At 32.2% G+C, this 13,699-nt stretch overlaps 2 protein-coding genes across 3 annotated transcripts in view; both read right to left on the bottom strand.

The window, feature by feature from the left end:
* LOC114334818 (uncharacterized) overlaps window positions 1-13,699 on the bottom strand; it is a 905,910-nt gene that overhangs the window by 660,147 nt on the left and 232,064 nt on the right. The window lies entirely within an intron of this gene.
* LOC126891613 (DNA ligase 1-like) lies at window positions 2,426-5,042 on the bottom strand. Its single transcript, XM_050660797.1, has 4 exons — window positions 4,983-5,042; window positions 4,776-4,874; window positions 3,156-3,260; window positions 2,426-3,099 (listed from the first exon to the last, which is right to left on the bottom strand). Exons 1-4 carry the CDS (start codon window positions 5,040-5,042, stop codon window positions 2,437-2,439), a joined length of 927 nt encoding a protein of 308 aa, XP_050516754.1. The 3' UTR covers window positions 2,426-2,436.

Raw genomic sequence — 13,699 nt, 5'->3', positions numbered from 1 at the left:
TTATGGCGTTCTGAAAAATCTATTTAACATTTTAAAAATTTGATTTTTAGATATATTTTTAAAAACGGTAAAATGAATTTTGTTGTATTATTATTTAAAGTTTTAAAATTATATTTTAGCTGATATAGACAAAAATGGCGTTTGGTCGCGTATTGCTTTTTTCGTTATTAACATTTTAATAATTTGCATAAGTCGTTTACTAAACAAAACTGTCGCTTGGGAGGTTTATGCGAATTAAAACATGTGGTTTATAGAATATTTTTATTGTTTTATGACAAAACTACATTGTAAAACTAAACATAACAACAGTGTTGTATCATAAGATAGTTACTATCTTATAAAACTGTAGTCTGATATAAAAACAAAATTGGTATAAGACCTTACTAAAGTTCATCATCTTCAAGATCAAAATCAAGAGGTCCATTTAACCCATCTATATCATCTTCCATATTTGGATCACCAGTCAATTTTTTGTAAAACTCTTTGGCATCTTTTGGAATAAGGCTAAGCAAAAATTTTAGATCCTCAAGTTTTTTATCTGGTATTGGCTTCCCATCTGGCCATTAGTAATGTTGATTATAGTTACTTTCGAGTATTCGTTACAAATCGTTACTTTTGTATAAAGTAATCATTTACAGTATTCGTTACTTTGATTAGGTACTATGATTACTTTTGTATTTGAGTACCGGTAATCATATCGAGAATCGTATTTCTCATTAGGTGGGTATTTTGTATAGGTATAGATATAGATCTAGATAAAAATATAGGGTTCTCGCATTCGATCTTTGTTAATGACATACATTACATATTTTACCTCCATTATACCTCCCTCTGTTTCATGTTCTATTTTCTCCTCACCCTCACAGTGTGAAGATCTGACGCTCACAGCCATTAAACGCTTCATACAGATAACGATAATCGATAACACTCGTAAAATACCGGTCCCGTCCGTTACTCGCTGGGATACGATTGGTAGAAAGTAATCAAGTGTACTGGTTGTAGATACAATAGTCGTTACTCGCTTTGATGCGATTGGTACGAAGTAACGAAGTAATCAGAGTAATCAAAGTAATCAAAGTAGATACAATAGTCGTTACTCGCTCTGATACGATTGGTACGAAGTAACAGAAGTAATCAGAGTAATCAAAGTAACGATTTGCTCCTCTGTATAGTAATCGTTACTTTCGGTATTCGTAAGTAACGAGTACTTTGTAACGAATAGATACTTTTTCAACATCTCTACTGGCCATAGCAGCACAAGTGATTCTTTAAAATTTTGATAAAGTTCTGATGATGGTCTTCCTCGTTTCTTTTGTAGACTTATCTCATGAGCTTCTTCGTGGAAAGAATATTTAACAAAAAGTTTTTCGCGGCATTCTTTTCTGAGTTAAATCTCTTTGAATTTAAGCCAATTAATTTTATTATTAAAGATATCCACTTTTCTATTGACGACTCTTTTTTCCAAATTACAAGTACCGAAAAAGTGTTCCTTCTTCATTTTGTGAACGATTAGAGGATTTTTTTTTCGGCACGAACTCATTACATTCATGTAGTCTACCGGTGAATACATTCTTTGTTGGAATTTTAAGGCGCATTCAATGTCACCAAAATCTGTATCATTTGGCAAAAAACTATGGCCAGATGTAAGGAAACGTAAAGTGATTCTTTCCAGTAAAGGATGCACATCAAAAATGGCATTTAACATCAAAACTATTTTAATGTTTCGGTTCTGCCCTCCACAGCTGTCCGACCACAAAATTAAATGTTTACATGCCTCCATATCTCTAGCTTTCAACACATGTCTAAATAAACAAGAGCCAACTTCTTGGGCCCCTCTGCCGGCTTCGCCTTCTAACCACACATAACAATGGCCTTTATTATGTTTAGCTGTATGTATACCTAGATTATAAAGCCAAAGTTGGCGTTTGTAAAAAACTACATTTGTAGGTATACGGGGAAGAGGCAGTGTTTTTTCCATATCAAAACACAATACTTCAAGTTGTTCGTCAAATTTTGCACGCTTTCTGTCTGCATTTAAAGCTTGTCTTGCTTCTTCAGCGGAATCGATGTGGTTATCTCTCTCAGTTTTATATTTAACTTGTTCTTCTGTGGCGCTGTTGTTTATTAGAATTTCTAATTTGTCACAAAGGTTACAAGTGTCTTTTTTCAGTGGTTTTCTTCTGAAATTAAAATGAGTTAAAAAAACGTTTTTGTACTTCGAAAACGACACAGGTGAATTATTAACTTGCTGCTTGTACAAATCGTACATAATGGGCAATGTAGTGTCTGCTCGTAAGTACATTGAACTTGTTTTTTCCCTTGCATAATGAGACTTATATTTTGGAAATTGTTCAATATGTTCTAATATTTCTTGCAATCGTTCTTCTGATATTTTATTTTTTCCGCCTGCTCTTCCTCTTAAGTCTTTAACTCCTTCTATCCTTTTTTTTTTGATTTTAAGGCATTATCCACTTTTGCACTCGAAATTCTTAGGGTTTGCAACAGAAATGTTTTGCAAACTACGTGGCCATTAATATTGTACACCCTGGAGTGCATTTTTTTAGTAGAATTTTGTTTTCTTTTTCTTTTTATTGGACCTTCTTGAACCATGGCGCAAATTAAGGCACGTTGAGCATCATGCGAACTTACTTCATAAAATTTGTCGTATTCTTGTTTAGCATTTTCAATGCCAACTTTCGATAGACAGTCGCATTTGCACAAATACTGACGAAACTCTTTTTTTAGTTTCATTTCTCCTTTTTGTGTAAAGTATGATTTATTTTGAATGCAGTGTTTTTTGCGGATTTCTCTATTCTGACTAGGGAACTTTCTCTTTCTCCCTTTTTTTGGACGGCCCTGATATTTTTTTTCTTTAGATTTTACGCCATTCTTTTCCCCATCATTTTCTCCTTTATCGGATTGCTCCATCTCTACTATATTGTTATCTTCATTAATATCTCTGTTGACAAAATTTAAATCTTGACGATATTCTTTCCGACCCGACTGTCGGTCTTCTTCTTGATTTTGATTATCATCCATTACTCTTACGTCACCTATTTCATTTTCCTTGTTTGAATATCCATCCGAATTACTTCCTTCCTACAAATAAAGTAAATAAAAATTTAGAAATCTGCTATTTATTTGGTTTTTTATACCTCATAAATTATGTCTGGTAATTTTAGATTAAATTCCACTTCCCGAACCGTTTGTAAATCGCTGTAAGTCTTTGGGGAAACAGCTGCTGTATGAGTACTTTCTTTCTATAAATAACAATAAGTAAAAATTAACAAAACTTAGTTAAACATTAAAACTTATAATAACTAAAGACCGGATTATATGTTTTTTGCATATCGATAACCATCAAAGATACAATCAAACGCTTCAGGATGTGGACGAATTATGATAATTAAAGGCGTTTGACACTAATTTAATTTTACATATTTAGAATATTTTCTGTTTTTTAACATATTTTGATGGTTTGAACATATTTTCGACCGTTTGACATATTTTTAACATATTTTGGCATATTTTTAACATATTTTGGCATATTTTGACATATTTTTGGCTGTAAACAGCTTGACACAGTTAACCATGTAACAATGGTTAGGTTTATAAATGATGCATTCATGAACTTTTTCCTTCCCGACATTGTTCCAGCTAACAAAATCTTGCTTATGGTTTCCGATGCTGCGTCATACATGGTCAAATCTGACCAACAACTAAAAGTTTTATATCCCAATTTAATTCATGTGACGTGTTTGGTGCATGGTTTAGACAGAGTGGCGGAAGAAATTCGAAATTCATTTCCTACATTTAATAGTTTAATTAGCAACGTGAAGAAAATATTTGTAAAATCGCCTTTAAGGATTCAGATATATAAAGAAAAATTACCAAATACTCCTTTGCCACCGGAGCCTATAATCACAAGTTAGGGAACATATTTAAAAGCTGCCTGTTTTTATGCGGAACATTTTCTCCCTATAAAAGAACTAATTTTATGTTTTGAAGAAACAAATATTGGTGCGATTTCAAAATGCAAATCAAGTTTAGAAAACAGATCACTGCACAATGAGCTTTGTTTTATTAAATCGAATTATGGATTTGTTTATAAAACCATCCTCAATCTTGAAACTGAATAGTTTCCACTACAAGAGTCCCTTAATTTAATTCAGAAATTTAAGGAAAACGCTGAAGAAGTTTCTGGAAGAATTGGACAATCAATAAATAAAAAATGGATTGAAACTTTACAGAAAAATAGTGATTTAAAATTATTATTACACGAAGCAAACCAAATTATTTGTGGCGATTTTGATGTCAATACCAATTTAAATGCGGAGATTGTTAATGTTTGCACCAATCACATCAGTTGATGTTGAACAAAGATTTTCAACATACAAATTACTACTAACGGATAGGCGGCATAATTTTACTATTGAAAATATTTAAAAACATTTGATTGTGAATTGTTTTTATAAGAAGGAATAAAATGTAGAAACGTAAGTAATAGTAATAGGTACTAAATAGGTATACACTCGTATATTTAGGTTAATTTTGTCAATATATGTACTTACCGTTATTTAATAAAACTTTTATACATTTTTTAATGCATATTTTCTTGTTACTTTAAAATGTTTTTCACATATTCCACATATTTGGAACATATTTTAAACTTTTAGGGAATATTTTCAACATATTTTACTCATATTTCAGACATATATATGCACATATTTCAGTCAAATCAGGAACATATAATCCGGTCTTTAATAATAACATACCTCACTAATATCTGTTGCTGAGTTAAAATCAACTTCCTGTAACGGTTCTAAGTTGGTATAAGTCTGAAGCGAACTTGTTTCTTGCCGAATACCTTCTTCCTACAAATAAAGTAAATAAAGATAAACAAAACTACTGTAAAAATTTAAGTTTTTAATTTACACCTCAAAAATAATGTCTGGTAATTTTTACAATACAAAATAACTTACCTTCTCCTCGTTTGTTATTTCTCGAGCACGGTTTAAAATTAGAGCAGTCCTCTGCAACATATTTACACGCTTTTTTACACTTTTAAACACAACTTTTATAAAAAATATAACGCGACACTTTTTATATTGCTCAACAGACTGAACTGAATTAACAAATTAACAAGACGGAAACAATGCTGCCAAAATCCCGCCGATTTCCGTTTTTGCATAAGGCGACCAAGCGCCAATATTATGTCGCATAGTCTTATTATGCTAAATCTAAGTCACTTAGTCGGGTATTGTCAAATGTTTACAGACATTTAGTCGATTTGGCGTTTAGCTAAAAGTAAAATATTTTCCAAAATACAGATTTCTAGGCTTTGGTGATTTTTTCCCAAATAGGTAACGTCATTACTTGATAGATGGCAGCATTATTCCAAAAAACTTGAATTTGGCGCTTAGTCGAGTTATGCATAACGCGGTCCAAATAACAACAGGATTTGTAAAATCAAAGAAATGGAAGCAAAGTTGTTGTCTATTTCCAATTTTATTTAAAATATACCTCGAAAGTACTTTAAAAAGATGGAAACGAAAATGTAGAACAATTTCGTATGTTAATAATTCATCCCCCAGTTGACTTACAACGAATACCAAAGGAAATACTAAAATGGCAACCAGAAGGGAAGAGAAAATGAGGTAGACGGAGAAAAAGTTGGAGCGAAGGAATAGACAAAGAAGTGAGACAAAGAATCATAGAAGAGGGCCTATTTAACGACCAGACTAAGGAGCTATTGGAAGTGGAAAACGTTAGGCGGAGTATGTTATAAACTGACATGTAGTAGTACTGGAAGTAAATAAATACCTTTATTATTGTTAATATTAATTTAAAGCACGTAGTTATTAATAGGGGTTCAATTTTTTCGGAAATTCTTAAACAACCAAAACTTTACAACTTCCTCTTTAGTATAATTAAGGACCTTGATGCAAAAAGGAAATAAGTCGTCATGTTAACGAAATCGAGTTATGGATACTATTTTACTCAAAATTTACCTAGGTAGTGTTTGGTGCAAAAATGGGATAAATCAGGCAAGTAATCATGGAACTATAGTTACCTTTAACTTATACCCCTTGGCCTTTGATCCAAAAAGGGGGTAAGTCAAAATTACGTATTCTTTTTTCACCAACATATGATTGTTCTGTTCCATTGCTGTATTTCTCTGTTATTTAAGCTCGTTTTTTGTTGCTGTATATGACTCTTACTATAGAGTTTATATACCGTGAATTTACATATAGTGAGAATATAAGAATTTACATATCGTGACTTATCCCCTTTTTGCATCAAGGTTCTCCTATTGTATTTAATTTAATATTAATTTAAAACTTGTGATTATTGATTCGGTTATAATTTTATCGAAAATTCTTCGAATGCGGTGTTTTAATTTTGTAAAGTATAAGCATGTACAGTACATAGTTCTCGTTAATTGGGTCGTACAGTATGTATTTTGTCGCATGTACAGTACATAGGTCTCCTCACTGTTGATTGTTCTCCTCTACAAAGAAGAATTAACGCAAACACTATTGCCTTACATCTGGTATCGACATCTACAGCACCGAAAGACAAGCCACATGCAAGCAAGGTAAAACGAGAGCTCAATACTTTAAAATTTCAATCTACAGAAACCAAATACTCCCACCCTTTCAATTTCGAAGAAGTTACTATTGCTCTCAAGGACGTAAAGCCAGGTAATGCCTCATGTTTTGACAATATTTATCCCGAATTTATGAATTTATGAAGACCGACATTATGAAGACCGGTACCTCACCACAGGAACTCAAACGCTCAAAGGTCATTGCCATATTAAAACCAGGGAAACCAAATGATAACAACCCTAAAAACTACATACCAATAGCCCTACTATCGGTGATGTTTAAGTTACTAGAACGACTTATCTACAATAGAATTAGTCTAAAGCTACTTGAAGACTTGAAACCATACCGGTTGATCAGGCAGGTTTCCGACCCAAAAGAAGCCGCTCTGATTAGGTTCTTTAACTTACCACATTTATTTAGGCAGGTCTCCAGAGTAAACTTAAAACTGAAGCCGCTTTTATAGACCTAACAGCGGCCGACGATACAGTCTTTAGAGAAGGCATTATGTACAAGCTCCTCCCTGCAATCCCCTGTAAATTTACCGCTTGAATAATCAACAGCATGCTAGCCGACCAAACGATTGAAGTGGCCCCTAAGAAAGCTGAATAAATTGACTGCCTCAGGGATCTGTTCTAGTTCCTCTTCTATTTAGCTGTACATCGCTGATAGACCAGAAACCAGATCAAGGAAGTTACACCGATGATCGGGTCCTTGCAACAAAGTGTAAGTCATTTAAAGAAACAGAAGATATCCTCACGGCGGACTTAGACACAGTGGGAAAGTATTTCCGTAAATGGAGGTAAAAACACCACACTCGCCTACAATAAAACAACAAAGTACCTTGGGGTGACTCTTGACACCGACTTGCGACAGATATAAATACAGACCTTCATTATTATCAATATTAATTTAAAGCTTGTGGTTATTGATTCGGTTATGGTTATAATGTTATCGAAAATTCTTCGAATACGGTGTTTTAACTTTGTAAAGTGTAAGCATGTAGTTCCTGTTAATTGGGTCGTCACTATTGATTGTTCTCCTCTAGGAATATTAAATAAATACGACAGGATAGAGCCGTTCCCCGAGCTTTCCGATCAGACCTGTCCTTCGGAATAGCTAAACAACCAAAACTTTACAACTTCCTCTTTAGTATTGTCGATTGGGAGCGAGAGATAGGTGGATAGAGGCCCTCGTTTACGAGGCTAATTTCCACTAAAATAAAGTTCCTCTCCAGGATAGTTAGCCAATAAATTAGCTGATTCGAATACCGCGAAGACACTTCGACAAATAGAAACTTCCAGCTATTTCTCCGGTTTCAATGGAAAGACAAAGTGGATTAATTGTCTTTTCACACATTGCGCCAGTGAAAATAAAATTACGAGATTTTTATTGGATCCTAATAGAATGGCGCGATTGAGATTTTTTTGTATTTGATAATGGAAAGAAATACACAAATACCAGTAGAACATAGTGGAGTAATTATTAGGGAATCTGTCTTAATAATGCTTCGAAAAACCGTGTAGTTGACATGTTTCAAGAGAAATTCCTCATTTGTTATAGTTTTCTGTAATGCAGTCGTTATTCTTTTTGATACTTTTGCACATAGGATAACCTCTATATAACATTATAAGGACAGCAGATAGGGAGTGTACATATACGTTCAGTCTAGAATACGCTGATTTCTCCCATTTGATTTAAGTCTGTGTATGTGTATTACGATATATAAAATAAAATAAGCAAGTACCTATAAATATGCCCTATGTAAATCAAGTAAAATTAAATAGAATATAATGTATACAAATTCCAAAAGGAAAAAGTTTTCCCGCAGTTGGCTGTATACCATGTAATACAAAAAACAGTAAATCCTTTATAAAAGGTATATTTAAAATCCCTAAAAAGGGCTACATCACAATCAGAACTAGTTTTCGACTGGTTTACCAGTCATCATCAGTGCTTACCTAAAATGAATATAACCTGATAAAATAATGAAAAGATTGAAATTTTGACTAGGGTTAAAAAGCTGTCGGTTATACTCACGTAAGTTTACATGCTAACCACCAAGATATAATTTTACAAAAATATGAGGGTCAAAGCCCTATATACGTTGTCCGTTAAGGAAACTTCGGTTAAAGATGCCAAATAAAACATGGATGTTAGAAATATTTTACCATTATGCCCTAGGTAACATCTGAGCTGTATTGTGACCATGTATGTCCACCATGTAATCAAGTCACAATACAGCTCAGATGTTATCTAGGGCATAATGGTAAAATATTTCTAACATCCATGTTTTATTTGGCATCTTTAACCGATGTTTCCTTAACGGACAACGTATATAGGGCTTTGACCCTCATATTTTTGTAAAATTATATCTTGGTGGTTAGCATGTAAACTTCACGTGAGTATAACCGACAGTTTTTTAACCCTAGTCAAAATTTCAATCTTTGCATTATTTTATCAGGTTATATTCATTTTAGATAAGCACTGATGATGACTGGTAAACCAGCCGAAAACTAGTTCTGATTGTGATGTAGCGCTTTTTAGGGATTTTGAATACTTATACCTTTTATAAAGGATTTATGTTTTTTTTATAATGTATACATTTCATTTTAAATAATTAAGACCTACAAAACTAAAATGATCGAAGTGTCAGGATTAACGAGCATGAAATAATGGGGATTTCGACAAATCACAGATATGCAAAAATCAGGAAGGACAGGAAAATGAGAAAAATTAAAGAAGCGCCCTCATCCTACTAAATTAAGAAAATGTGTAGCAAACTCTCAATCATCAAAATGCAGCAGAATTTGGTTGGCAATACATAAAGAAGAGGTGAATAACAAGAACATGCCAACAACAGAGGATAAGAAAATGAAGAACACACACTCTATCACACACTATACTTAGTTAACACACAATACATAATAATACAATTTACAATTTTTTACCCAGAACTCATTATTACGAACACAGAATCGCATAACACATATAATATTATAAAAAAAAATAATAAAATAAAATAAATATAATAAAATAATATAACATAATATAATATAATATAATATAGTATAATATAATATAATATATTATAATATAATATAATATAATATAATATAATATAATATAATATAATATAATATAATATAATATAATATAATATAATATAATATAATATAATATCTAGGGTGCTCGGTAAAAGAAGTATAAGTCAATTTAGTCAACTTTTCAGGAGAAGCAACAAACGAAAAATAATTTTGTTCTGAAGCTAATTAATTGTCATATCTCCTTAACCGTAGTACACAGAATTGTTATATTTACCTATTTTACTTAGTAAACATCAATCTTGAAGATGGTATATCTTTTTTTTAATAAATGGAAATTACAAAAAAAAATGTGACTTATATTATTTGGACCACACGTACCAGATGACTTATACTATTTTGTTCAGCCCAAAAAAGCTGTTGTGTATTAAAAAATAAATAAATAAAAACATATTTATGCAATATTTATTAAAAAAAACAATATAAAAACATAGGAATAATGTTAACGGAGAAAAGTATTACTCTGCGTCAGATGAATCTTCACCATCTGGAATAACATCAGTAGTATCAGTTGTCTTTAAATTTTTATAAAAGTCGTGAAATGCGGGACTTATCAGAGGAAGAAGATCTAAAATATCCTTTTGTCTTCTGCACTGATATAGCAAGAGTGCTTTTATACAAATTGCTGGGTACCAACCTAGCATTAGTTTGTCCTCTTCGTAGTACACTTAGCGTCAGAAATTCCTCTTTTTCATCAAGTGATGTTTTATAAAAAATAATTCCCTTTTCTCTTGTATAACGAAACCATTTCACATCAAACCAGTTGAAAGGATTTCCTCTTGTGTCTTTTTTACGCATGAGACAGTTACTTTTCAAAAGATCTGAAAATTTTAAGAAATCACCATGGTAAAGTTCTACAACATTGAATTTCTTCTTTTTTCCTGTAGTTCTCACAAGCTGATACCAGTCGTGCGGATGGCTTATTGGAACACTTAAACTTGTTGTTTGCTTTTCGATCAGTCCATGACCAATGTCACACTCCATATGACTGTGCCCACTCACCATGAATTTATGGTCAATAACTTCTAAATTAGTATTATTTTGCATTGCTACTAAAAACATCATAGCAACATGTGAATTTTTGTTCTGACCACCGCATGTATGCGAATACAGGGTCACTTTGGAAACATGTGGTGGTAGTGATATTAATTCTTTATAAGTACATGTAGCTATATTGTTACCTCCCCGGCCTCCTTCACCTTCATGCCACATGTAACATGCCACACTTCCTTCTCCATTCTCATGAATAGTTAGGTTGTATGTCCATAACTGTCTTTTGTAAAAGGCAACAGAGGAATTTACATATGGAGTCGGGAGACACTGCTGCAAGTCAAAAGTAAGGCATCTAAAAGTACTATCACATTTTGCTTTTTCTGTGTCGTTGCTCTTCATAACATATGCATTGTCTGCAGCAGTGTGATGAATACTTATCTCATCTTTAATTTTAATTTTATCATCTTCGCTTTCAGTAACTTTGAGTTTATTACTCAGCACATCACATTTATGGCACGTATCTACTTTAGGTTTTTTAAATGAAATGTTCATTTTATGGAACTCTCTTTATGTGGGACTTCACTGCATTAATTTTTTCATTATGCTTGTTAGCAGAAGGATCACGACCACGCTGGTCATCAGTTATTCTCCCTGAAGTATTTGAACCCCTATTTGTAAGAGCCAGTGTAATAAACATATTTGTCTCGTCAAATGTGTTCATAAAACATTTTTTACACACTTGAATTCTAGCGCCATTCACCTTTAAATGAAAAACATGAGTCACTTTGCGAACTTTTTCTTTATCTGGATCTAAGTTCCTTTTTCTAGTGGTTTTAGGTGGTTTGGAGTCTATAAGGCTAACAATATATGCAACACGTTTGTTACGGTCACCCATAGACCAATATTCGTCAAACAGTTTTTTTGTACATCTTCTGAAATTTTGTTATTGCATTTATTTCTACAGGCTTCAAGTTTTTTCATGCAGCGTGCTAATTTTACCTTATTTTTTGCTGTTACATAAGCTTTTCCAAAGTTTCGATTTCTTTTACGTTCCGCTCTTTTTTTTTTCGTGAATAAACTCCCTTAGTGTTGGAATTAATATTGGTATTACCTGATTTTTATCTCCTCTCTGTATTTTCAGACCTGGACTGTGGAACAGCTTCTATTTTTTCTTCAACTGCACTACTAGAGTCACTACTCTCCGGCATATAGTTTTCATCCTCGTCACTAGAATCATCTGAAGAAATATTGCTATTAATCACATTTGATGCAGATGTTAGCCCATCATTTATGGTATTTTCAAGCAGTTCACCTGTAAAAGAAATAAATATATTTTAAAATGAAGAAATTTAACCAGTCCGGGGAGAGAAACTGTTGCATAATGTGTTTACCTTTAATAATTTTTGTACATACCATCCGTTGAATTACTTTTAATAGGTATTAAATGGGGACCATCCTTGTTCAATGAAACTTCAGATATGTCGTCCACATCATGTTTATCAGAAACACCCAGTCCATTCGCGATATTAGTTTCTAAAAAAAAAGAATGAAATTAGTTAAAAACTTTGTGTACATAAAGAACAGAAATCATATTAGAACAGAAAGTATCTAATCTTCTCAGTAGCAAAGCTAAAAATATACACTATAAAACACCCTAATTAACAAAATATAAGAGAATATAAACAAATACATATTTAGATAAAAATTTCACAGGAAAATTGTAATGTTTTTGCCTTTAATAATTTCTCAAATTTTTTCTTTACATACAACTATTTATCACTTTATCTTCTATTAGGTACTTATTTTAACCTGTATATTATACTGCGTAAATAATTTCACAAATAACATTTTTACACTTACCTGTATTGTTGGCAAAATTCTCAACATTCATATTCATTAACTTCATTATTTTCTTAGTTCGTGATGACATTTTTATATATCTCTGCAACCAACTTAATCGAAGTAATCTCTCTGTGTTGATTTTTTTTTCTGCACACCGGAATGAAATTTGAACCACCAAATTTTTGCTAAATGCAAACACAGTGGTCTAGAAAATAAACCACTTACTAATCTATTTTTATCAAATTACACCTACGTGGGAAGTTTGTATTACTTATTCTCGCTGTCCCTATTAAAAATAAGTGTTAGGTATCTTTAATTGGTAAAATTCCCACGGTTTAATTATCAGCTAAAACGCGAATAGATGTTATCAGTTGTTTCTTGAAAATCTCGTACAGAAAAGAGTAATATTTTCTTAGTAAGCTTGACACACGTATCTGAAAGCGATCGCCTTAGTATAAGTCAACCGCCTTACTTGGATATTATTCACTATCAATGGTCAAAACAGTACATGTTGACATGTACTATTAGAGCTAAGAATAGTTCACAAACTCGTAGTGTATAAACAGTATAAGTTGACATAAACTGTTTTTACCAACTTAAAAGTTCATTTAAGTAGTTGTACTAAAAAGACCAATTAATTTTATTTAATTTATATTAGCATATTGACTTGTTCTATTGATACCAAGTTAAAGATATAGTCCTTTATAGTATTATTCTGCAAAGATAAGATTTTGAACATTTTTGACTTATACTCTTTTTACCGAACACCCTAGATATAATATAATATAATATAATATAATATAATATAATAATATTGCACAAAATACACAGAATAATAACAATTTGATGTATTTTAGGGCCTAAAAACGTCTACCATCATATCTTTCCAGCCAAAGCTGGCTATTACTTACAACCATAAAGGCAAGTACATTTAGACCTCGATTTTTTTGACTTTTATATAACATAACCTCTAAACCGGCCTATGATAGTGTCCTAAAAAATAAATTGTATGAAGCCATGGATGAATTCCACATTAGGGTAGGCCTAAAAAACTAAAATTATTTTTTTCAAGTCGTAATACCGCGGAAAAGTTGCGAATGTATGAGACTAAAAAGGGGTAAGAATTTAAAAAATATCGGTTTATACCTTCCG

This window comes from Diabrotica virgifera, chromosome 9 (assembly GCF_917563875.1).
Source record: "Diabrotica virgifera virgifera chromosome 9, PGI_DIABVI_V3a".
Classification (NCBI taxonomy): Eukaryota; Metazoa; Arthropoda; class Insecta; order Coleoptera; family Chrysomelidae; genus Diabrotica; species Diabrotica virgifera.
The sequence above is the reverse complement of the archived record's forward strand: the minus strand, read 5'-3'. Positions and strand labels throughout refer to the sequence as shown.

Bases quoted from the DNA above. Each gene is read 5' to 3' on its own strand.
- LOC126891613 (XM_050660797.1), bottom strand. From the start codon at position 5,042: ATGTTGCAGAGGACTGCTCTAATTTTAAACCGTGCTCGAGAAATAACA. The intron at 4,875-4,982 runs GTAAGTTATTTT...CTTTATTTGTAG, and splicing joins AAATAACAAACGAGGAGAAG to GAAGAAGGTATTCGGCAAGA. The intron at 3,261-4,775 runs GTATGTTATTAT...TGTTATTTATAG, and splicing joins CAGCAACAGATATTAGTGAG to AAAGAAAGTACTCATACAGC.